Source organism: Topomyia yanbarensis, chromosome 2 (genome assembly GCF_030247195.1).
Source record: "Topomyia yanbarensis strain Yona2022 chromosome 2, ASM3024719v1, whole genome shotgun sequence".
NCBI classification, from domain to species: domain Eukaryota; kingdom Metazoa; phylum Arthropoda; class Insecta; order Diptera; family Culicidae; genus Topomyia; species Topomyia yanbarensis.
This window is the reverse complement of record NC_080671.1, coordinates 136,852,814-136,878,014: the sequence shown is the minus strand read 5'-3', so window position 1 is coordinate 136,878,014 and position 25,201 is coordinate 136,852,814. Positions and strand designations below refer to the sequence as shown.

General features: G+C 38.6%; 1 protein-coding gene across 5 annotated transcripts in view; it reads left to right on the top strand.

The window, feature by feature from the left end:
• The first annotated feature begins 5,915 nt into the window (after nucleotides 1-5,915).
• Nucleotides 5,916-25,201, top strand: part of LOC131681475 (uncharacterized) — a 57,590-nt gene continuing 38,304 nt past the window's right edge. For 3 of the 5 annotated variants that reach the window (XM_058962287.1, XM_058962285.1, XM_058962286.1), the window contains exon 1: nucleotides 5,917-6,201. In XM_058962287.1, coding sequence (XP_058818270.1) covers nucleotides 6,175-6,201 — 27 coding nt within the window. In that variant the 5' untranslated portion in view covers nucleotides 5,917-6,174. Of the gene's footprint in view, nucleotides 6,202-25,201 lie in introns of all 5 variants that reach the window. The other 2 variants (XR_009303934.1, XM_058962284.1) reach the window with 1 other exon arrangement.

Below are 25,201 nucleotides of genomic sequence, written 5' to 3'. Positions count from 1 at the left end.
TAAGTTGGAATGAGTAGAAAAATATCTAAAAACCCGTCTCACGAAACTTTACACGCATTTGCTAATCAAGCGAACGAAACCAACGTCAAGGTTGTCTCCAAGGGTAGGAATATATCAGTGTGAAATCCAAGTTTACCGCTGCAAAGAATGTCCAAACAAAGTGACTGTCGAAATATGCTTCAAATCTTCTGATAAGGCAAGCGATTTGTAGATGCGGAAAATAGGTTCAACTCCTATTTTCATGATCAGGCGTCTTGCTACTATTACTGGTTCTGTGACTTCATCCGAAGTTTGCGTTAACTCAACTTTATGAAATTCTCAATTTAAATAATACAGATCATGTTGTAATCATAACAATCCTGAGAAAAACACATGTTTTGCCTTTCTCATATAGAAAGGTTATGCAATCACTCTAAAAATCGTCAACCTAATCCCGGCCCAGAGGGACTCAGTTCGTTGAAATCGGAAAATGTACGTGTGTATGTGGAAAAAAATGTGACCTCTGTTTATCAGAGATGGCTGAACCGATTTGCACAAACTTCCCATCGGCTACTATTAAATTTTTTTATTGGTTGGACTTCCGGTTCCGGAGTTACAGGTTGAAGAGTGCGACCACACAGCAAATTCCCATATAAACTGAAATGAAACAATCTCAGGGGAAAATTTCAAAATCTCATTTGCATTTTTGATGTCAAATGACTTTAAAATGCATGAAACGTTGAAATTTGATGAAATCTCGAAAAAAGAATTTTGACGAAAATTGACTTTTTTGGACTTTGGCATATTTTTGCCTTTCTCTCTTATTTATCTTACATTTTTTCTCTCATTTTATTCCATGACGAGCAAAAACAGAACGAAAGGCTGTCACATACTGAAGACATGAAATCGAAACACTTATCCCAACTTATTGGCTTATAGATTCAATCAGTCCCAACATTTTAGTCGCTCTTCGTGATTGCCTGTTGTTTTAGCACTTTTTGATCCGTCCACTTTTAAAAGAATTTTCTTTTACAAGTTTGTTGCAGATATCACGGATTTACGGATTAACAGTGTATTAGTACGGAACGAATTCCTCGTGAGAATGAAATTAATGGTATTGCGTTAAAATGGCGTGAAACAAAAACTGTCTGCTCAGCTGAATCGTTCTTAGACAAATTGAAATACTTTATGTGTAGCAAAATACAGAGTACAGAGTGCACAGTGTGCACTGACCTAATACAAAAATTCAGAATTGTGTGCAATTCAAAAACTTATCATTTAAAATTAACAAACGGGGTCGTGGGTCTTTTATATATTTCCGTATGTAAACATTAAAAATGACTTTAAATGCTTGTCCGGCAGATCTCGTGCAAGAGCTTAGCCATTGCATGTGGAAACCTGTTTACGAGGCCAGGAAATATTTTTTTCTTCACCAACTATGTCTTGGAGAGGAGTTGTTCATTTCTATCTCGCTATTGTACATTTCCGTGTCATTATTGTAGTTGCTGTATTTTTGTTCGCGAATATCTAATTTCTTCCTTGCTTCTCGCCCTCAATAATTGCCCTTCCTAATGGATTCCATTTCTCCCAAATGTGACATTATTCTGCGAGTAAGCGGTATCCGATCTTGTAGCGCAACATTGATTTTCTCATCGTCCGTATATAGGAGGATCTTAATTATAGCATTGTCACACACAAGTTGTTCGAAATGAATGGTTTCGTTTGGGCTAATTTGTTGAGCGCTAAATGCCTGCCATGGTAAAACCCGATAAAGGCGGCTTCCGAAAGTCTAACCTCCATTTACACCTTCAGGAAATGTTCCACATTATGGATGGTCGGTCCTATGCGAATCAACAATAATTTTATAATCACCGTATTTGGCTGGAGCACCACTTTTTGCTTTTGCTACTCACTGATCTCGACAGATTACTACAGCAACAATTATAGTCGTTCATTGTCGTTCGCTTCGCACTGGCTCGAGCAAAAACATAAAGCACACTGAATTTCGTGATCATTGCCTTTGGTGGTTAGAAATAGCCTTCTTCAAGTTTTTCTCAATGATTTGTTCAAACCAAATGAGCAAGAAATTTTTTATTTATTTATTAAATTTATTTTTGAAAAATTTCGGGAGGGGCTTTAGCCCCCTAGCCCCCCCTCTGGCTACGTGCCTGATAAAAGATAATTTTTTTTCATTTTAGCATACCTGGTACAATGTCGACACACTTGGAATTTTGCGTACTGTTGTTTTATGGACGAAGACGTGAATATTATACAGATGCCGCTATTTTATACAGATTAATATTTTTAATTTAAACAATTAGGACAACATCTGACGCATTTTTTGTTCCGTGTGGCACGTCGGTTCGTCAGTGATCGTAGGGCCCTCGTGTAACTTTAACAAAGGAAGCAGACGCCAAATCATGTATTTATTTGCAAACTTTTCAAGTTTATGCTTCCTCATCTCCTCCGGAACATAAAACTTGTTCTGAGCGGTGAAGGATAGTAGCCACGGAAGCTAGAGGAAGTCCGTCTTCACAAAAGTCTCAGCATCCATGATGAGAAAATGTAGCTTCGTCAGCAACTGGGCGTACATTTTCCGGCCCATGACTTTCCCACCGCCTTTTGCCGTTCATTACGATTTGAAGCCTTCTGCACTTTGTACGTATGCAGTCCCCCCGGTTCTTTGCTCTGTGAACGACAGACTTGGCCGGTTTAAACTTTTGTCCACATCTCTGACAGAAGCATTGGGATTCCACTTAAACGCTTTCACTACACGCTTGTGTTCCTGATCACTAGCAGAACATTTATTCTGACCGCATTTATCCTGCCGTTTGATGCTCAGAGTTTAGTTGTAACGTTGAATCACACGACTCGCCGTTGACTGCATGATTTCGAGTTATTTGGACGAAGTCCTAATGAGAGAGTTGAGCTAAGAACAAACCGCTTGTTACGCATTTTTTTAATTAGCAAAGATAAATGCATTTTCGAGTGACGCCATTTTTTCCAGTTTTCGAAAAACTGACGGCGATAAAAATACAGTGTAAACAACACACCCTGAACTACTTCTATTCGAATATTTAAGAGAAAATACCCAATAGGTTATTATAGTGTTTTTTTTCGTGATGACATTTGAAGTGGGATACCCTTTATGCTTTTTTTGGACATATAACCACGGAGAACAGACATCCATGATCGAACAAAAATATTTAAAAAACGTGTGTAAACATTTGAATTAATATACGATAAACACTAGCGCCGCCACACCAACCTATCCCAACTATCCATCAAATCCATTCCGGAACCGGTTAGAAATCCTGAATGGATTCAGTATGGAATCAACGACATGGAATCTTGCTCACAGAAAACCAACCGATTCCGACTCTATCGGTTGATGCATTTGAGCTGGAATTCATGCTGGAAGTCCGAACCGGTTCCGGACTAGTTTGACTGGGTAGAGGAATAACCGCTGTCAATTCTGTCGAGCTCAGCCACAAAAAAACATGACTACAGCAGCGCACCTGGTTTGGATATCCCAACTACCTTCGAAACCGTTAGAGACTTTACACAAGTTGAATGCTGAAGATAGACGCCTGTTCTCTGTGATATAACGAACCAAAGAGTTGCAAAACAGCGAAGAATCCCAAAACATCTTGTATAAGAGCGACTTACAGCTGCGACAAAATATGTTTTAATCTATTCTGAAACCTCGACATAGTATATAAGCCAAAAACAAAGAATTGGGACGAGATTTCTGCCTTTTCTGAATTGATATATTAGTAATTACCTATTCTGCTCTAACCTCTCAGTTCAACTATAAAAAGACATATTGAGGATATATGAAGTGTATCTTGCAACAGCAAGATGAAATTATATTTATAACGAGAAGAAAATAGAGCAGATGTTGACTTTAGTTGTCAAGCAAGTGATAATGAAAATAAGTTCGTGCGAAAATTTAAAAACTGCTTGCACCCCGAAGCTTGAGCTTGAATTCATTCAAAAACGAAGCTGATATCCAGCTGTTTTACGTTCCATAATAGCGTAAACAACAAGTTAAATAACTATATTGTCAAAAACGGGATATTATACGCATTAGAGTAAAAGGGTATAATACGCCCCAACAGGGCAAAATGCCCCTCTTCAATTCCCAGGATTCCTGAATTATCTAAAAAGTAGAAGTGACTGATAACAGTATCGTTTCATGAAATCAACGTACATAGTTTGGTATTTTTAATATGTTGCAAAACAATATTCACAAAAGTTTCAAAAGAGCTATTTTGATGTAAGCTCCCACTTTTTCCATTAGCATTACAACCAATTAGAAACAGTCGGATTTGGAAGAACTATTTCAAGTAGCTTACTATAATATTACAGGTACTATCTTAGTTTTTAGCTTGGTTAAAACTATGTGTGCGTGTAGTTCGTAGTTCATGCATTCACAACAGCTTATCACCGGCTGAAACGCCCCACCCATCGTTGTGGGGTAAAGGGCGAACACGAAATTATTGCGACACATTCAACAGGGCATAACTTTTTTACCATTGGGTAAAATCAACCAAATTTTGCACACATTCTCATTGATGTGTATAGTTTACATGCTGTCAAACTCGAAGTCGTGTTTTTCGATTCAACAAAAATGAAGGTGAACCGATGCGAGTCGAGAGAACAAATTCTTTCCAAACACCTGGAATTTCCTCACCTGTCGCACCGGCAGTTGGGAAAAATGTTGAACATTCACCATTCAACCGTCTCCAGTGATGAAGCGGGAACTTCGGAAGAGCAAGAAGACAGTCAAAGACGAGAAGGACATGTTAAGAAAATGGAAAAAAAACTGAGAAACTGGTACCGGATGACACTGTAAAGACTTTGATGGAGGGCATCAAGCGAAAATGCGTTTTCTTTTGATTTTTGAAGTAAACATATGTATAAAACTACCCTAAAATTTTGGTTTGATTTTAAACATTATAAGAAAATTGGCATGACATTTTTGGTGTCGCACTAATTTCGTGTTCGCCCTTTATACTCACCAATTGCTGTGGGGCATACCATCCTCTTGTTGTGGGGCATATTACACTGTAACCGCGGGCATTTTGCCCTGGGTGAAGGAAAAAACTAGAATTTAGGTATCTTTGAAAAATGTTTAATAATGCTTGTATCAGGATGTTCTAATACAAAAATGAATGGGGTGCTAATTCCTAAGAGCATGTTCAGGAGTGTTTCAGTTTTAGATTTATAATTTTGACAGTTCTATAATATAAAACTGAAAATTTTAAAACTGGAACTTTCTGTCCCCAGCAGCAGTTCTATTCAGTTTAAAATTCATGTCTAGCCATGCCTTCAGCGTTACTGCATTCAAATTTATTTTTCCCCAGTCTATCGGTTCTAAGTGTCTGTGCTGAAAACTTTGCATGTATTTAAAACACAGTTCTAAACGTGTTTTAAAATCAGCAACAAATAGAACGGCGTCGTACAACAGTTTTAAGCTTTGAAACAAAACTGTTTGAAATAATAAAACAAAACGCTCTGCTGGGGATGTGAATGTTTCAGTTCCAGTTCTACTTTGCAAGTCCTATATAAAATAAAACGCTCCTGAAAATGCCCTAACTAATATAACAATAAATTAGAGTAATTGGTGCGGAGATCATAGTGTCCAATGGTGAAATATAGCTATTTTTGCTTAAGGGGGGCGTATTAGACCTGTTTACCCTACGAACTAAATAATTTAGACCGCCATTATAGCACGTAAAAGCTGGATATCATGGAAGATAAATATATCACCAATTGAAAAGTTTCAACCGAACATTCAAACGTATCATTTTTTATTCTTCACGTTGGCCACAATGATCGGTGCATAAAGGATAACATCGCGTGTGTATGTGTGCCAAACATGCTTCCTTTCGCTACATTAAGTTATCTTTCGTCTGTATCTGTCGGATTCCATCATCAGTAACTTTTATGCCGATACTCCACAAGGTGTCATATACTGGTTGCAAGCATCCAGGCGTATCGTTCACAGTGAATCCTATTTTTTCCTATTGGATTTTACATTTCCGCAGTCACCGTGTTCCGAAAGGGAGTTGATTTCTCAAACTAACATCGCAGCTAAAATATCTTGGAGGATACCGAAAGTGTATAGAACATAAAGAAAAGTGGATTACATTTTCTTCTTACTCGAGCATTTATGAAAGAGGATTATGAATGTGGACTAAATCAATTAATATCGAGGTAAAGGCTACTGCTGATGCATCTATTATATTCAAAACAGGGCATGGGTGTTTCTGAACCTATTATAGTTAAGAATGAAGAATAGCTGAAAAGTGACATGATTATCATTCTGTTCATTAGCGCTATCGACCCCATTACGAAGTAAAAAAAAATCCCTACTTCGCATTTTTCCCCACCGACAATTATTTTTACAAAGCATGGTTAGTTTTCTGTACGACGTTCTACAAAATTGAAGTTCAGATCCCAGCATTATTCTCTCGTTAATCATTCACTCTTACAGGTAGTTTCTAGAGTAACAGATTACTGAAGTTAAGCTGTTGAATCCTGCAGTCCAGTATACAGAATTTGATTAAAAAACTTTTCAATTTGTTGATTTTTGCTGAGCCTTGAAACCAAGGCGCTAACCCTGTAGAGCTGGACTCATGCCAAAAACAGATTCACTTTTTCATTCGTACCAAGCAAATTCACACAAAAAACTATCAGTAGCAATGCTTTGATCCACCACTAAACTTGTTTGTTTTGAGATTATTACTGTGCTAAATCTGACTGTAGGTACAAAAAGTTTAATCGACAACTACCTATATGTGTCTGTTGAAAAAAAGGTTATAGTTATAAATCATTTTTTCTACTATCCCGAGCTTAAAGTTTTAAAACAGCCCTCTCTTTTCATGTATAATTTAGTGCTTGACTTTTGTGGCTGCACATTACTACCGCCAGGTATAGCTCGGGAAATCATCGGGAAGGGTAGAGTGTTTGCAGATGAGAGAGGAAAATCGATTTCATGTCATCATCCCGCTTCACCAAACCCGCCCTCTCGTTTAAAAGTACAGGTTTATTACCAATTTGGACTATGTTGTGTTATCACACTAGTGTGTATAACAGTGCTTTGCTTTGGGCACATTCGAAGCTAAAAGTGCATAATTTTTAAAAAAATAAGGACCGTGGAGGAGTAATATTTATCCTGATCATGAAAATACCAGTATCGAACGGTGAATATCGATAACATTCAAAACACGCATTGACCGAAGCTGCTGCACGAGCTACATTAAATTTATAATAAATAGGAAACTTCCTACTTTGTCTTCAAAATTGTTTCAATTCATGTTGTTTTTTAAAATAACGTATGCGGAATGAAATTTGGACAACGCTTCCAGCATTAAAACAAAAATGCAACCGGTTGCAAGGCATCATACTAAACGTCATACTCTAGGCACACTTATTTTAAACATCCAGTGTTAATTTAGACCCGCTAGGAGATACCATGTGAACGAAATGGCAGCGAACGCCCAATCTGGCACCTAGCTATTATGCCAAAAAAAAGTTTTGGCGCATTGGAGGATTAAGACATACTTTTTGTACCAAAGGCTGATAAACCTCGAAATGTACCAAAATTTCGCCCAAATGAGGATTTCTGGAATAATTTGAAGCAGAGAGTATATGCCAATAATTTTCGACCTAAAACAAATAAACGTGATAATTAAAATTAAGAAAGAAATTAAGAATATGCCAACATCAATTTTTTGACTCCTTTGCAAAAAGTTCCTGTAAACTATCATAAAGCTTCTCGAATGGGCTTAATTTTTTTTTTCTACATTAAGTTAATAAGCTGACAAATGTTTTCATACAGAAAGAACATTTAATAAATGGTTTTCTACAAAAAAATTGCCTTTTGAATATTGTCCAAATTTTATTCGGCATACGTTATGGGTAGAGTGCTGTAGACAGAAGTGGATCACTCGAAATTTTTGGAGTGCTAGTAACATCTATGTCAAACCATGCATTTCATTACAACTTTTAAAAGGCGCGCTTACTTTCCACGAGCGATGACGCACATCCTCATCGAATCAAATTAGGTAAATATGCAATATGCTAGGTTCCGAATACATCTTTCGAAATGCAGTGATTTTGGCCCATTATTTACATTGTGTTGACGTGGGATGCATATGCAAAATACGGCGCTTGTGAACAAAAGTGGGCCACTTCTGTAACACCGTTCTTTGCGCCATCAAGTTTTTGCCCTATTATGGACATGTTGCACTATTTCATAAATTACTCGGCTGACGATCGATGGAATGCATATAAATAGGTCTCGACATCTTAGCTTCGTATTTAGGAGCCAATATAATTATAAAAGTTATCTGTCTGAAAATAGTAAAATGTTCGCATTTGCGTCATTGCGTTGAACAAAGATGGTAGATGTTGCTCAAACCCAGGACTTCAAATGCGCAGTGTGATAATAGAAACATGGTGCATTACCCTATTTTTTTCTTTTTTAATTATTAATAAACGATTTCGAAAACCCCTAGATCTACATTTTGACGAATCGTAGCTTCTTTCTTTATCGTAGTCTGCCGTTTCGACTCCGTCATATTTAACTTTTGCCCTTCACTTTAAATCCACCATTTATAATTTTGCAAATCTTAAAACGGATTAATAATTAGTGACCTCGAATACCCGCCTACACTTAACTTCAAGTATGTGCATTTCAACATTTCAATACGGCGATCCCGTTTCAAAATTTTTGGCAGTAATTTTACCCGATTTTTTATCATGAATATCTACCGTTGCAGTGAATAAACAAAATAGATGTTTGCGCTATCTGATTGGAAACATGCTCAACAATTATGTAACTAACTCCCTCGAATGAACAATTACTAAAAAATAACAGAAATAATGGATTTTGTGCAAGCAGTAATTATCTGCGTCATGATTGATCCGCATTATTCGGCCAAACGAGAGAGCGTTGCTAGGACTGCCCCTTTGTAATAACAGTAACTGCGACATACTTATAAAGAGGCCCATAAAAATCGTCAGTTTGCATTCTGACATCGTAGCAGCTGCTGCGTTTCATATCATGTCGAATTCTTCGGTAACAATATTTTCAACGACCGCAGCCAGGCACTGATAATATTTCATTCCCATGACGCATACACAGAGGATACACAAAAAATGATCGCACGCCGCACAGTGGCTGGAAGCCGAACAAAACCTCACAAATTTATGTTTGAAATATTGATCATTTATATTTTTCCTAAATTTCACATGTATTGAATGATGTGTGTTCAAAATTTTATCATCATTGGATAAAAACACTCAAAAAATTCTACGTCATTTATGGATGATCCCCAAACCACGATTTTTAATATCAGTTTAAACGTAGCAAAATCCGAACTTTTGCATGATTTAAATTTCTGAAACCACAATTGCTCTGTTCACTTCAAATGCATTTTTCAAATTGCTCTTTTGATTATGGTCCGATTTTAGCACAACTAGTTTTATTGTGTAGGGAAACGAAAGAACTTGGTTAGCGATTATAACATATGTGCTAAATTTGTTTGGAACTACGACTTTTTCGTTTAATTATATTTGAGGTGGTCAGATCAAAAATATTTTTTTTAACTAATGCATTCTGTACAATCAGGCGAAACATTTAGGAACGTTCACATAGTATACATTCTATGTGAAATTACCTTTACTTGTTAAATATCATGTCCTCGTTCTGCGCATAGGTACGCACACGGATTTAAGAAAATTTTGAAGTTTTGTTACTGATATGGAGGCGCATGATGTTTTGTGCAAGATAATTAGACAATCTACAGTAAACTAACACGTTATACAACGGATTTAAGGTAGTGTTCTTCATTTTGTATAATATTGGTGAACAGTAATGGAAAATCTACCATAAAAATGGGACCATAGTCCTTTCTTATGTTCGATGACAATGTATTGAAAAATGCATTTAATATTTTATGACTTTTGACATCAAAAATGAACTCAGCACCTCAAAATTAACTTGTGATTTTCAGCCAAATTAGGTAACATTTTAGATTTTGTCCGACTTTTGTTTGAAAATCCGCCACTGTGCGCCGTAACACTCTTTCTAAGCTGAATGAACGAATTTCAAGTGTGCGATGACGATGGGTTGGTTTAGTTCAATACAGCCGCGCTCTCTTACTCTTGGGATTTTCGATTCATGTGCACCGGTGTAGTGGAGTACACTGGTTTTGCACTTTCTATAGCAGAAGTGTCAATGGAACATACCCAGTTTTCTGCACTTCTGCTAGATTTAAACTTTTTGCTAAAACTATATAACTAATAATATGATATGTTTAACAAAGTTTTGGTAGTTTGCAAGGCTCTTTTTTTCGTTTAAATATCAGCTAGCGTGGTTCTAATTTCAGCAAGATCTAAAATTAAACTTTTTAAGGGTTTGAGATAATACATTATAGACAAATTTATCTTAAATACGTTTATTTAGGCCCAAATGCTGTAGCTTAACGAGGCCGATAATTCATTTTTTTTATTACATTTCACATGTTAGTGGGGAAGGGAAAGCCGTATTTAGGGGCGGCTTGCTCCCCTCTTATGTAAGTAAAGGAAAAAAAGGTAGGAAGTGGGATACATATTGTGTAATTGACATCGTCGTTTGCTGATTGGTCATTGTGGCGGATATGCACACTTTGTTGTTGTGTTGTAGTTTCCAGCCTGTAATCGCAGGGGCGAGGGAAGGGTCGATATTTCGGATAATTATTGGCACTCTATATCATCTGCATGTGAGGTATGTCATGATGTTCTGGATAGACGGTTATCAAGAAGGGTATGCACCGAAGACTCGTAGAGCAATGCCATATTGTAGATATAGGGATAGGTTGGTGAGATTCTACTGTGAATGAGAGAGGGGAAAATGTATTAAACTTGGACATCAATAGTTTTCAAAAAGATATAGATAAGAAAAATATAGGGGTGGTCACGGCTTGCTAGGACGTCCCGGACTGGCACATAGGGTGATCTACCTCGGGCCCGAAGGGAATCTATTAGTTGGGACCTGGCAACACAGTACTCTGCGCACAGCCAAACAACATGCTCGATGTCGTGATAGCCGTTCTCACAAACACAATGATTACTTTCAGCAAGCCCTATACGACGGAGATGCGCGTCAAACGAGTAATGGTTGGACATGATCCTTTACATCGTACGAATAAAGTCCCGGTTCACATCCAACCCCTTAAACCAAGCATTCGTTGATGCCTTCGGGATAATGGAATGTAGCCACCGTCCCAGATGCCCATTGCTCCATGAGGTTTGCCAACTATCGAGCGCCCTCTGACGAGAGATACTGAAAAATTCATTGAAGCAAATTGGTCTTTCGTAAGTGTCGCCTTCTAATGCGCCCACCTTGGCTAAAGAGTCCGCCTTCTCATTGCCCGCAATAGAACAATGTGACGGGACCCAAACCAAGGTAATCTGGTGAGATTTTTCAGATAAAGCACTCAGATATTCCCGTATTTTCCCAGGAAATACGGTGAATGCTTTCCAGGCTTCGCCGCACGGATGACCTCAATGGAGCTGAGACTATCCGAAACGATGAAGTAATGGTCTGAGGGCAGGGTGTCAATGATCCCGAGAGTATACTGAATGGCAGCTAATTCTGCTACATAAATTGAAGCAGGATCATTGAGTTTGAATGAGGCAGCAAGATTTTCGTTGAAGATACCGAAGCCTGTGGACCCGTCGAGAATTGATCCGTCAGTGTAGAACATTTTGGCGCAGTCGATTTGATGGTATTTGTTATAGAAAATATTTGGGACCACTTGTGGGCGAATATGATCCGGAATTCCACAAATCTCTTCCTTCATGGATGTATCGAAAAATACAGTTGGATCAGAAGTATCTAAGAGATGAGCACGGTTGACGTTATACGTAGATGAATTGATGTTCTGTACCATGTAATCGAAGTACAAGGACATGAATCGGGTCTGAGAATTAAGCTCGACAAGCCTTTCGCAATTTGCAATCACCAATGGGTTCAGTGCATGCAACCCAAGGCAATACGCAAGCAACGATACTGGATTCGCTCCAGTTTGATGAAGTGTATGTTCGCAGCGGAGCGAAAGCAGAAACATCCGTACTCCAACACTGACAATATCGTTGTTTAGTACAGCCTGATTAGGTCTCCTGGATGGGCACCCCACCATGTTCCAGTTATTGTACGGAAAAAGTTGATCCTTTGTTGGCACTTCTGTTTCAGATACCTAATGTGACATCCCCAGGTACCTTTAGAGTCGAACCATACCCCGAGATATTTGAATGTTGAAGCCTGAGCAATAGTTTGATCCATTAATTGAAGCTGTAGTTGCACTGGTTCACGCTTTCTAGAAAATACGACTAGCTCAGTTTTCTCCGTGGAGAACTCGATACCCAGCTGGAGAGCCCAAGCAGACAAATTGTCCAAGGTATCTTGCAGTGGTCCTTGCAAGTCAACGGCTTTAGGGCGTGTAATAGAGACCACACCGTCATCTGCAAGCTGCCTTAGCGTGCAGGAATTGACAAGACATTCGTCAATGTCATTCACGTAAAAATTGTAGAGGAGAGGGCTTAGACATGAGTCCTGGGGAAGGCCCATGTAGCTAAATCGTGATGTCGATAAATCGCCATGCGAGAAATGCATTTGTTTTTCAGACAACAGGTTTAAAATTGGCGAAAGACCATGCTGGTGCAACTTCTCATAAAGAATGTTGATAGAAACTGAATCGAAAGCCCCCTTAATATCCAAGAATACTGATGCCATCTGCTCTTTGTTAGCATAGGCCATTTGGATTTCTGTAGAAAGCAACGCAAGGCAATCGTTCGTCCCTTTGCCTTTGCGGAAGCCAAATTGTGTATCTGACAGTAAGCCATTTGTTTCGACCCAATTATCGAGGCGAAACAAGATCATTTTTTCGAATAACTTCCGGATACAGGGCAGCATTGCAATCGGACGATACGAATTGTGGTCGGAGGCTGGTTTTCCTGGTTTTTGGATGGCGATGACCCTCACCTGTTTCCAGTCATGTGGGACAATGTTACCCTCAAGAAACCTATTAAATAAATTCAACAAGCGTCTTTTGGCAGAGTCTGGCAGATTCTTCAACAAGTTGAATTTTATTCAATCTGGCCCCGGGGCTTTATTGTTACATGATACGAGAGCAAGTGAGAACTCCACCATCGTAAACGGTGTTTCGTTCGCGGTATTGTAAGGCGACGCGGCGCGGTAGATTTTCTGTGCCGGAGCGGAATCCGGACAAACCTTCTTGGCGAAATCGAATATCCAACGGTTTGAATATTGCACGCTCTCGTTAGTACTGTTTCGGTTTCGCATACGCCCCAAAGAGTGCTCATCGATGTTTCTCTTGTTAACCCGTCGACAAACCGGCGCCAGTAACTGCGTTTCTTAGCTTTCATTAAATTTTTCATTCGCTTTTCTAATATCGCGTACACTCGGTAACTAGCAACTAACCCGTCGTTCCGGAAGGTTTTATACGCGGCAGCTTTCTCCGCGTACACGTCTGAGCACTCTTTGTCCCACCACGGGTTGGGAGAACGTTTTTGGGTGTTCACGTCGGGTACTCGTTTAGTCTGAGTTTGAATCGCGGTATCGAGAATCGAGTTGGACAAAAACTTATATTCTTCCTCCGGGGGAAGTACCTGTGTTGAATCGATAGTTTTGCATATCTCAGCAGCGTAGCTCTTCCAATCAATGTTTCGTGTGAGGTCATAGGGAACATTGATTAGTGCCGATGGTCTTGAACCAGTGGTGATTGCAATTACAATTGGTAAGTGGTCACTACCGTGGGGATCAGATATTACCTTCCACTTGCAATCTAACCGTAGTGATGTCGAGCATAAAGATATGTCCAGTGCACTTGCTTGCGCAGGTGGTCTAGGAATCCGTGTCATTTCCCCTGTGTTCAGAATTGTCATATTGAAGTTGTCACAAAGGTCTTGAATTGTAGAAGATCGATTATCGTCGTATAGACAGCCCCACCCCGTACCGTGAGAGTTAAAGTCTCCAAGAAGCAGGCGGGGCGAGGGAAGGTGTTCAATCACGTTGGAGAATCTTCGATATCCCATCATGGTCCTAGGAGGAATGTAAATAGAAGCAATGCAAAGATCTTTGCCTTTGATTGTTGTTTGACAAGCGACAACTTCAATGCCTGGCGTCGAAGGGAGGTTGATTCGATTGAAGGAGTAGCACTTTTTGATCCCTAAAAGTACCCCTTCATATGAGTCTTCTCGATCCAAGCGGATAATGTTAAAATCGTGGAAGTTGAGGTTTATATTAGAAGTTAGCCATGTTTCAAATAGGGAAAATGCATCACACTGATTGTAATTTAGCAAGTGTTTTAATGAATCAATTTTGGGGATAATACTTCTGCAGTTCCACTGTAAAACAGTGATCAGATCCCTGATTCCGTCTAATAAGTTAGCCATCGAAGGATACGATCGCTGTAAGGAGGGGCCATTGTTCAGTCAACTGTTTTAAAAATGTTCTTACTGTTGGTAGAATAGCAAGCAGCAAGCTTTTCATAGGATCGGTAATGTTGAAAGCTGTGAATATCCAGCCCACAATGTCAGAAAATTTAAGGAATCCCGTTTTAGGTTGAGTTTCTGACTGTAAAATTGGAGCACTTGGGATTTTTGGTGCCCCGGGGAGTGCTGGGAACTCCTGGTTGTATCTCAATTTCCCAAAACCAGGAGGTATTATCTTCGGATTTGTACCAGCACTTCCAGTTGATGAATTATTTTTATTTTGTACCCTTGTTTGGGACAACCTAGGACCCTTACGAGGAAGTTCAGGTGAGTTTTGATTAGGTCTTTTCCTAGAGTTTCCAAGCGGAGCCAAAGAATGCCCCTCGCAAGGGTCGTTAGAGGCGATATCGTCAGTTGGCAAGAGAGCGAATGGGTTTTCGGAGATAAGTGGAACAGCTCTTTTAAGCATTTCTGCGTAAGAGCGTCTGGAGCGATCTTTGGCGGATCGCTTCAGTTTATCCGCGCGAAGTTTGTACGTTGGGCATGTCAAAAGTGCATGCGGATTCTCCCCACAGTAAACACACTTCTCAGCGGGGCTACTGCAAGTATCATCCGCATGGCGTTCCCCACATTTACCGCACCGTTGCTTGTTGCTACAGTAGGTGGCCGTGTGACCTAGCTGCTTGCAATTGGAACAATTCATGACCCGCGGTACAAACAGGCGTACAGGTAGACGAGCTCCTCCCACTTCAACGTAGCTCGGAAGTGCAGATCCGGCGAAGGTTACGCGAAACGAGTCTGATGGATAGTAGTTCCCATCTTCGATGGACTTTGAGTGCAATTACTTGCACTCCAAAATCTTAACTGATTGAAGGTTAGGGTCCTTAAAGCGGCCAGCCCCATCATTCATCAGATCATCGACAGTTAGACCCGTATCACTTACCACACCGTCGATCTGCACATCACGAGAAGGGATGTAGACGCGATACTCCAGCGTAAAGAGGCTATTGCTAACGATATCATTGGCCTGTTTGAAGTCAGTAACGACTACGCGCAGTTTATCTGACTGAACCTTTTTAATCTCGGTTACGGCCGAGTAACGTTTTGTCAGCTCCCGTGCAACAGTTATGCTGTTTAACGGTTTATTTTTGGGCCGAAAGTATACCACCCAAGGACCAGCGGATCCATCCTGGTAAACCTTGACTCGGGGGGGCTGTGAGACATTGGGGGAAAGTGGGGGAAGTGGATCGACCATAACATTATCTGTCTCAGTATCAGATATACGTTCTTCTTCCCCATAATATTCGTCTTCGGAGGGTGATCCTTCTGTTTGTTCCATTTTGTTGCGGGAGCAACACGCTCGACCGCACTATTTAATTTAAATCAAAATCAAAAACGATAAAACTAAACCACACCGGAGAGAACAAAAAGCACTTGTTTCTCGGTACACGTTCGGTTACGAATGATGATTTTAGACAAATTTGCTGAAGACATGCAAGTTCTTTCTTTCATACTTTCCATTCCACGGGAAGTACAAATATATAACCTTTAGGGCCCCAAGCAACCAAAAGTTCGGAAAATATTTAAAAAAGGTACCTTAAAGTTCATTTATATCGTTTAGCAAACATCCAGGCTGCTTAAGCTTCAATAGAACTTGAAAGCTCCTTAAGCCGCTATTCAAACACGAAACGTATCGGACAAATTGCTTAAAACGAGAAGCTTATGCACCTCCTTTATATGAAGTTTTAACTGTTTGGGGTGTTCCTCAAAAAAGGTTATATTCCCTAAGGAGAAAAAATTGGGTAAACACCAAAATTAAGCAAAGCATAGTGCTTCCGCATTGGCCTGCTAAGCCAAAACAAGCTTCGGCTTCACTCTGTCTCATCGGCATAAACAGAAGTTCTGCTCGTACAGGATATCACGTTTGACCAGACGTTGGATTGAAACACAAAGTGTGTTTCCATTTTTAGGGATTTAGCGTCAAACCGTCATCAATCGATTCCAACAATAAGGTAGTGTCGGTTTCTGATGAGACGAAGTCGAACTGGTAACTTTTGTAGTTTTTACTCTGACAAAAATAGCCTTTGTCTAAGGGACCATCCATAAATGACGTAGCATTATATGGGGGAGGGGGTAGTTTTGTATTTTGTGATAATGTGGGACGACAGGGGGTAGGGCGTTATGTCATGCTACGTAGCTTTTTTAAAGGGCAATAGGGGTTGACCTGATGTCACGACAACCTTACCCGTTTCTTTACAGCGATTGCATAACCTTTCTGTATGAGAATGGTAAAAATGTGCCAAAGTCAAAAAATCAATTTTCGCCAAAAAATTTTTTTTCGAGATTACATCAAATCTCAACGTTTCATGCATTTTAAAGTCATTTGGCATCCAAAATACAAATGTTGAAATTTTCCCTTACTCCCCCTTTGAGAATTTTTCATTTTTAGTTAATATGGGAATTTGCTGTATGGTCGCACTCTTCAACCCGTAATTCCGGAAACAGAAGTCCAATCAACAAAAAAATCAAATCAAGGTTGTACCTTTCATTTGAGACTAAGTTTGTGCAAATCGGTCCAGCCATCTCTGAGAAACAGAGGTGACATTTTTTCCACATACACACAGACATTTTCCGATCTCGACGAACTGAGTAGAATGGCATATGACATTCGGCGGTTGCCGTCAAGCTACGTAATTACCAGGGGGCATTTTGAGTTTTGTGACGAAATGCTACGATGGGAGAGGGGGGGGGGGGTTGTTAAAACTCACTCAAAAAATTCTACGTCATTTATGGATGATCCCCAAACTACGATTCCATGGATAGTCATGTTAAATATAATAGTGGAAATGTCCATTAAATATTAAGTACAATTTACACGTACATACAATGGGTTGACAGCCACGAACTTGAGATACTATGTGTCGACGCTGAAACACTTGAAACCAGCGTTGGATACGTGACCCCGCCGAAAATTTTCAATTTGTTAAGAAATTGTAAATTGTAAAGTGGTTTCAAACTCAAAATCATTTCAAACCAAATTTTTCACTGATTTATATTAAATGCGGTTATTGCGTATTACGTAATGTGTTCATTTCAAAAACAAAATTTCAGACCCGCTAGGAAATTTTATTCTGGATCCCCTCCTGCTTATAACAAAAATATAATTTATTTATTTATTTATTTATTTATTTCGTCAATCTATGTAGACTACAGATTTCCTTAATTACTAATGTGTATATTTCGTGAATTTAGTATAAATGAAGCAATTTCGGCTTTTACAGAATCATCCTCTTACGCGTTAGAATTTCTTTTGTGTATAAAATATTGCTTTAGTTTCAGTTTAGACATTGTAAAATCAATTGAGTCGCAATAGTGATTATAAATAGACATCATTCGATTTATGGGGCTATATTTTGCATAGTTTGTGCGAAAAGGAGTTATTGAAAATATACTTCGATTTCGTAGCTGTCGTGAAGGTGCATAAAAGTTCAATTTGGATAAAATTTCAGCTGAATCGATACGATGCGAAACGATATTATTAATGAATGAGAGCATTGCAAATTCGCGACGCTCCTTTAATGTTTGAATATTGATAAGCAAGCAGCGTGCTTCATAAAATGGCAGAGGGAATGCTGTCCATCCTAATTTACGAAGGGCAAATAATAAAAACTGTTTTTGTACCGATTCTATTCGTTCTTCATGTCTGCTTGAAAATGGGCACCAAATAATACTGCAATATTCCAATATCGACCTAACATATGCAATATATAATATTTTTATTGTATAAGGATCTTCAAAATGATAGCTAAAGCGTTTTATAAAACTGAGCATGTTGTTAGCTTTGTGTATAATTGTGTTATAATGATCAATAAAATTTAACTTTGAATCTAATATAACACCTAAATCCCTAATTCTTTCACACTTTACTACAGTCTGATTTCCTAAGGTAATCTCAACATTCGGTGTTTGTCGTTTTCGACTAAAGGTTATTGAATTACACTTTTTCACGTTCAGTTGTAAGAGGCTTTTTTGACACCACATGTGGAAAATTTGTATTTCGTTTTGAAATGTATTAATATCCTCGGCATTTCTTATCTCCAAATAAAGTTTCATATCGTCTGCATAAATTAGTATTTTCAGTTTTTTGAGAATGAAGGAGATATCGTTCACGTATAAAATAAACAATAGAGGGCCTAAATGAGAGCCTTGTGGAACTCCTGAGGTGACTTTAATTGGATTAGATTGCTTTCCTTTAAATTTAATTATTTGCTGACGTTCGGAGAGGTATGATTCTAACCATGTAAGTAGCCCAGGCTCAATGCCGATCTTTGTCAATTTATAAAGTAACATTGGGATGTCAATGCGATCAAATGCTTTACTAAAGTCTGTATAAAGTGCCTCCACGTAGTTTCCATTATCCATTGCAATCAGTGTATAATTAATAAATTCTAGTAAGTTTGTTGAGGTCGAACGACCTTTGAAGAAGCCATGCTGGAGGTTGGAAATTCTGTTTTTTATTTGAAGAAATATTTTTTCGTTAATGATTGATTCGAAAAGTTTCGGAATACAGGAGATTATGGCTATCCCACGATAATTACGTACGTCAGATTTTTTGCCAGATTTATATATAGGCACTAAAAAAGATTTTTTCCATATTTTAGGGAACTGTCCAGATTGCAAAGACATATTAAACAGCCAGAACAATGGGGCAGTTAACTCGGTTGCTAGGTTTTTCATAAATAATGGTGGGATTCCATCAGGGCCAGAACCTTTTGATACATCTAAATGTTTTAGAGAATTGAAAATGTCTTCGACTATGACATGATTGACACTAATATCCAAAGGAAAATCGGGAAGAAAAGCGAAGTAATCGCGATCACGATCTTGTTCAGAAAAAGTCGTAAATATTTCTTGGAAGAATGTTGCAAATAGGTTGCAGATTTCTTCCGAGCTATCACGTACGTTGTCATCCAAGTGCATTGTTGATGGGAAATTGTCTGATTTTAATTTAGTTTTGACGTAGTTGAAAAAATTCTTTGGACAAGATTTGATCTGCTGTTCCGTTTTTGAGTTATAATCCGCAAGTGCAGAATCTATGGCCATATTTAGTTTATCGCAAATGTCGAAATATTTTTCCAAGTTCTCATTATTTTGGTTTTTCTTATATAGCTTATGGGCTTTTTGCTTCCTATTTTTCAAACTTCTAATTTGTCTATTATACCAAACGGGATGCTTCGAGTTGCCGTGTCGTCTTTTTTTCTTAATAGGCACCTCTTCATAAATTATCTTGAAAATAATTTTGTAAAATACGTCCACTGCGGTTACAATATTTCCTTCATTTCTAAGGCTATTTTGCCAGTCGACACTACTTAGCTTCCGCCTGATATTGTCATAATTGGCTTTATGGTATTCAAAGACTTCCTCAAAGTCACAATCGCTGGATTTTTGAATTTCATGGATGAATAAGGAAAATTCAATAGCAGTATGAAATGCTTCATTTTTCCACAAAGGAGTTAGAGATTCAGATACACAGAAGTCTTCCTGAATGTTTGTAAATAAAAGATCGAGATAGCAATTCTGTGGATTTTTTACGTGATTTATTTGATTTAGTCCTATGCTAGCAGTTTTGTCGAAAATATACTGCAATGTTTCGTTTTCTCCCACGACTGGGATTAAAATATGTTCGTTTTCAGAGTCCGGAATAAAATCTGCGTTGCGTTGGTTAAAGTCTCCGTAAATGTGAACTTTAACCTCGGCTGGGAGTTCAGATAAAATTTGTTCAGCAATTTGGAAAAAAGCTTCGTACGATGTTATATTAGCATGCTCTGGTGGGAAATATACAGAGGCAAAAATATGCATTTCGCCGGCAATGTTTGATTTAACCCACACATGTTCAAATTCTTTAAACTTCACTGTGACTAGAATTTCTGAATTAAATTGAGCCGAAATACCCACAAGAACTCCCCCGCCAGACTTCTTTTGAGATTCGTGAAGATTTCGATCGTCTCTGAATACATTAAAGCCACTGCCGAAAATTTCTTCACTTTTTACGCTATCGTCCCAGCTAGTTTCAGTTCCTAATATAACCAAAAATGACGAACCTAATATACGTTTATGAATTTCTGCCATTTTGGCTGGACTTTTCATCCTATTAAAATTTTGACAATACATTAATAATTCTGTCGCAGTCTTTTTTGTATTGGAAAGTCTACCATCATTATCTAATTCTTGGAAAACACTGTGCTCAACAGCAAACTCGTCTTTTTCTTCTTCTAAGGAAAGTGTCGAAACTACCGAAAACACGAATGTTGAAAGCGGCATGCCTCACACTGTGATGATGATGGCGAACATTCCGTGTTTACTGCATTTAATTGATGCGATGATCTTGATGTATCACGTGCTGGGTAGGGATTCAAAATCTCACCTCGTGTAAATTGAATCGATGGAATATAATTTGTAGATAGGCCGGAAAAACGATCCTTGGCTGCTGCAAGAAGCACTCTATCCGGTGGTAGAAGATTCGTGTTGCAGCTATGATTGGGATGACGGTTTTGGTTATGACTGGAGCTACTGGCACGACTAAAGAAGTTGCGATTGGAAAAATTGGCCGGCGGGCCATAATAACGATCGTTTATTGTTGCAGGGGGTCTCCGATCAGGTGGAAAAATATTGTTGTTGTTGTTGTTTTTAATATTAGTATTCCGGTTTCTAAATATTTGTTTCTTTTTACGCCTTCTAGCCTTATCCGCCTGTTTTTGTTGATTCAATCGATTTATTTCTCGCGCATCGTACTCACTCCAGTCAGCTTTCCATACTTTTTTCGTGCCCAAGAAACGCCATCCTGAGTTAATAGCGTTATTTAGTTCAATTTCCAAACTGGGGCGTGAGTCATTCGGCGATAGCAATTGCGCGGTCTTATTATTCGCATATACATATGCTGACATCGATTTAACCTCGTTGAGAATTTCTGGCAGCAACGTTGATTCATGTGACGACCGTAGTTGCCTGGTGCTTTTGTTTTCATTGAGGACAACTGAGACCGACTTCAACTCGTCGAGAATCTCGTATCCTAGGGTGGAATTTGGAGGATTACTGTTGGCTGTGTCTAAAGACAGCTGACTAAGCTGACTTATTTCCGCGTTCATGTCACGCAAATCAGCGGATAATTCCGAAGTAACTGTTTTTAACGATTCGTATACACTATCTGATGTTGACTTAATTGCTGTGTCAAGCAGAGAGGTAACGTGGTTTTTTATTGCAATAACACTGCCGGCTAGACTACTATTTTTGTTGATTGCAATCAATTCTTGTTTCACAGTAGTGAGAAGTATTTCTAGGCCTTCGAGTGCCTCATGTACTAGGTCCGGCTTGTTTTGCTGAAATGTTAGTTGATGAATCACTTCAGTATTCTCCCGTATTTGTTTTTCCAGAAGTTTTTGCTGCTCGGCGAGTCCGTTGAAAGCAATTTTCCCATGTAGTAGTTCCTGACACGAGTCGCAGCATGGCAGTATGTACGAGTTGACATCAACCAATCTCCTGTCCTTTCTCCTTAGTGATCCCCGCTGCACGGTAACGCCAATGCAAGCTGCATGATACTTCCTTGGGCATCCAACACACGTCCACAGAATCGAATCCGCAGAGGCGTCCAAGGCACAAATTTCGCAGTTCATTTTATTATCGTTCGCACTTTTTTTAAAATCGGTCACTTAAAACAAAACAAACTTTAGCACGCGGCGCGCGGTCAAATTGAAACAAAACAAACTTTAGCACGAGGCGCTTGGTGAAATTAAAATTAAACAAACTTTAGCGCGCGATACCGGGAGCGAATGCAAAACACGTCCACACTTATTGACGACTAAATATCGAATTAATTAGCTTAATTAGCGTTAGCTCTGTGTCGTCTTTCGGCTACCTTATTTTATCATGCGGGGATGTGTGTTTGTAGGGGATGAATAGCCCTGATTACAATTCTGAATTTATGATAGTTTTATAGGCACTCTTAAAACTTGTATTGCGCTTGTAGCGTGCTATAAAACTTCAATTGTTACTTGGGAAGTGGTCACCTATTGAGGGGCACCTTTTGGTGGGCTTTAGGGGGGGGGCTTGTTTGAGGGGACTAAATGTGTGGAGGGGGGTTTGGGAAAGGGTAGTGTGTAATGTGGGCGAGGGAGGGGCAGCCCCTTACTATATACCCCTGTTAAAATACAGAAAATCTATATTAGTCAAAAAAGACCGGAATTAAGTTGGCGATATTCTATAAAGAGTGAGGCCATGTCAAGTGATCCTTTTGGTATGAATATTTCGTTGAAACTCCTTCCTTCCTTTAAGATATTAACCCTTAAACTTTATTGCATGTTAAAATTGTAAATTTTATATCTCAAAAACTATTAAAGATAATTAAATGAATTTTTGTGCACTTATGAAATGATATTTACACTATCCCATAAAACTATATCTACCTACTTTATAATTGTTTGAGTAACGGTACTAAAGTTTTTCAAATTATACGAAAAACATTCACCTTTTCTAATTAGTATAGAAAGGTTTGTTCTTTTGCACCAGTCGAGAGATGTGGTTTTTTTAGTCATGCGATGTACTCTTCCAACGCGATATGCATTCTGACGTTGCGTTGTGCGGCGTTGCCTTTATGTACGTTCTCGCGGGCTGCATCAAAGTGAGCGATAGGAACGAAAATGAAAAATGATCAATACAGATTATTGAAGGTGAAAGATTTCCGCGTAATTTGACATACCTTTCGAAAAATTTTAACGTGAAAAACACAAGAAAAAAAAATGTACAAAAATTCATTCAATTATCTTCAGTAGTTTTTGAGATATAAAATTTACACTTTTATCGTGCAATAAAGGGGTAATATCTTAAAGAAAAGTAGGAGTTTCAATGAAATATTCATACCAACAGCTATTCATCATAAGCCCTATACAATAAAATATACCTCATGAATATCGGTGATTTTGTGAAAAATTCGATGATTACTTGACATGGCTTATATAAGAAAGGCCAAAATGTGCCAAAGTCCAAAAAAGTATTTGTAAAAAAAAATGTAAAGAAAGTAACGTCTCGCCATTTTTTACTCAATTATACCTCGAATTATATGGAGTTTAAAAAGGAATTATCTTTCGTTTGTCCTAATCTTCTAACGATAAATTTTTAAATTTTGTGCACATATCACCCCGAAATACTTCTAAGAATAGATTCCGATAGATAAAAACAAATATTTTTGATATGGCATTAAAATGTACAATTAATGTACAACCTAGTTAAAATATCACGCTTTTACACACAGAAGATAGCGCTTCCTAAGTCTGGCACGACAGATTTGTATACCAAGCGCGCTACGCTTCTATGAATGACGTCATCATCGACTATTTAAAGAACGGATTTTGCCGGACAAGCTCAGTTACCTGTTGAACGGCAGACGGAGCAGATCACTGCGCTCTGTGTTTTCACAGCCAGTGTAGCTGAGTTAGAAGTCCGTTACACTATCCAGTTTCGTCCAACACGCGACTGAGCTTGTCCGTTCAAACACTATGCTTTCTTTTGTGTTGTGCTCGTTTCCTTCACACTTTTATGTGTGATCTCGAACACAATCATTCGTAAACAAAATCGCTTGTACATACGAGCTTCATTTGCAAGCACGGTTAACATAGTGTCGTGGTACTAGTTATCTCTTTCGCTCTACCCATCATCATCAGCGTGGACTCATTTTGCTTTGTGCGCTTGGGTTCAATATTTCTAGCCAAACATGTCAAATGGTCCTAAGTGAAAATGACAGTTTCTCTTTGTTTACTTTCTCTTTCGCTAATAACTCGTACGTTTATACGTTTGTTCATTGACTCTTAGCGTAATATGCTAGTCGAAATCAGTGTTTTTCGATATATCCTGAAACAATATTGAAAAGTTTTATGCTGACGCCGTAATAATCGAAAGAGAAAGTAAACAAAGAGAGGCTCTCATTTTCACTTAGGACCATTTGACATGTTTGTCGAGATTTGATGCGAATGTGCAGGTAGGTTTTTTTACGCGGGGTATACAGGTCGCATAAATGAAAACCGCGTAAATTTCAAAATCCGGGTATATGAAAACCGCGTAAATTTCAAAATCCGCGTAAATGAAAACCGCGTAAATTTCAAAATCCGCGTAAATGAGACCGTGTAAATTTAAGCATCCGCGTTAACGGGAACTTCGTTAATGGATACCGCGTAAATTAAAAAATCCGCGTAAATTTCAAAAACCGCGTAAATGAAAATCATGTCAATTTCAAAATCCGCGTAAATGAAAACCGCGTAAATTTCAAAATCCGAGTAAATTTCAAAAAAACACCGCGCAAAAAAACCGCGTGAATACACCTGAGTGTATATCTAATTTGTTAGCAGGGTTACCATATTCACAGATTTTCTGTAATGACACAGATTTACCCCATTTTTTGATCACAGATTCTTTTTCACAGATTTTTTGGAAATTCATCACAGATTTTTTCCTGTTTCAGTTATCACAGATGGTAAAAAGATATTTTTGACCGAAACACAGATTTCAATGTAGCATCCCTGTTTGTTAGCGGTTGCGTGTGTAACCTGCATGATAGCAATCTGTGCTTTCGTTGCGCAAAGACGAAAACTTTCTTAGCAACAAATTTACGCGGATCGATGAAAAGTTACAATAATGGCAAAATATAACTAAAAAACTTGGTCTA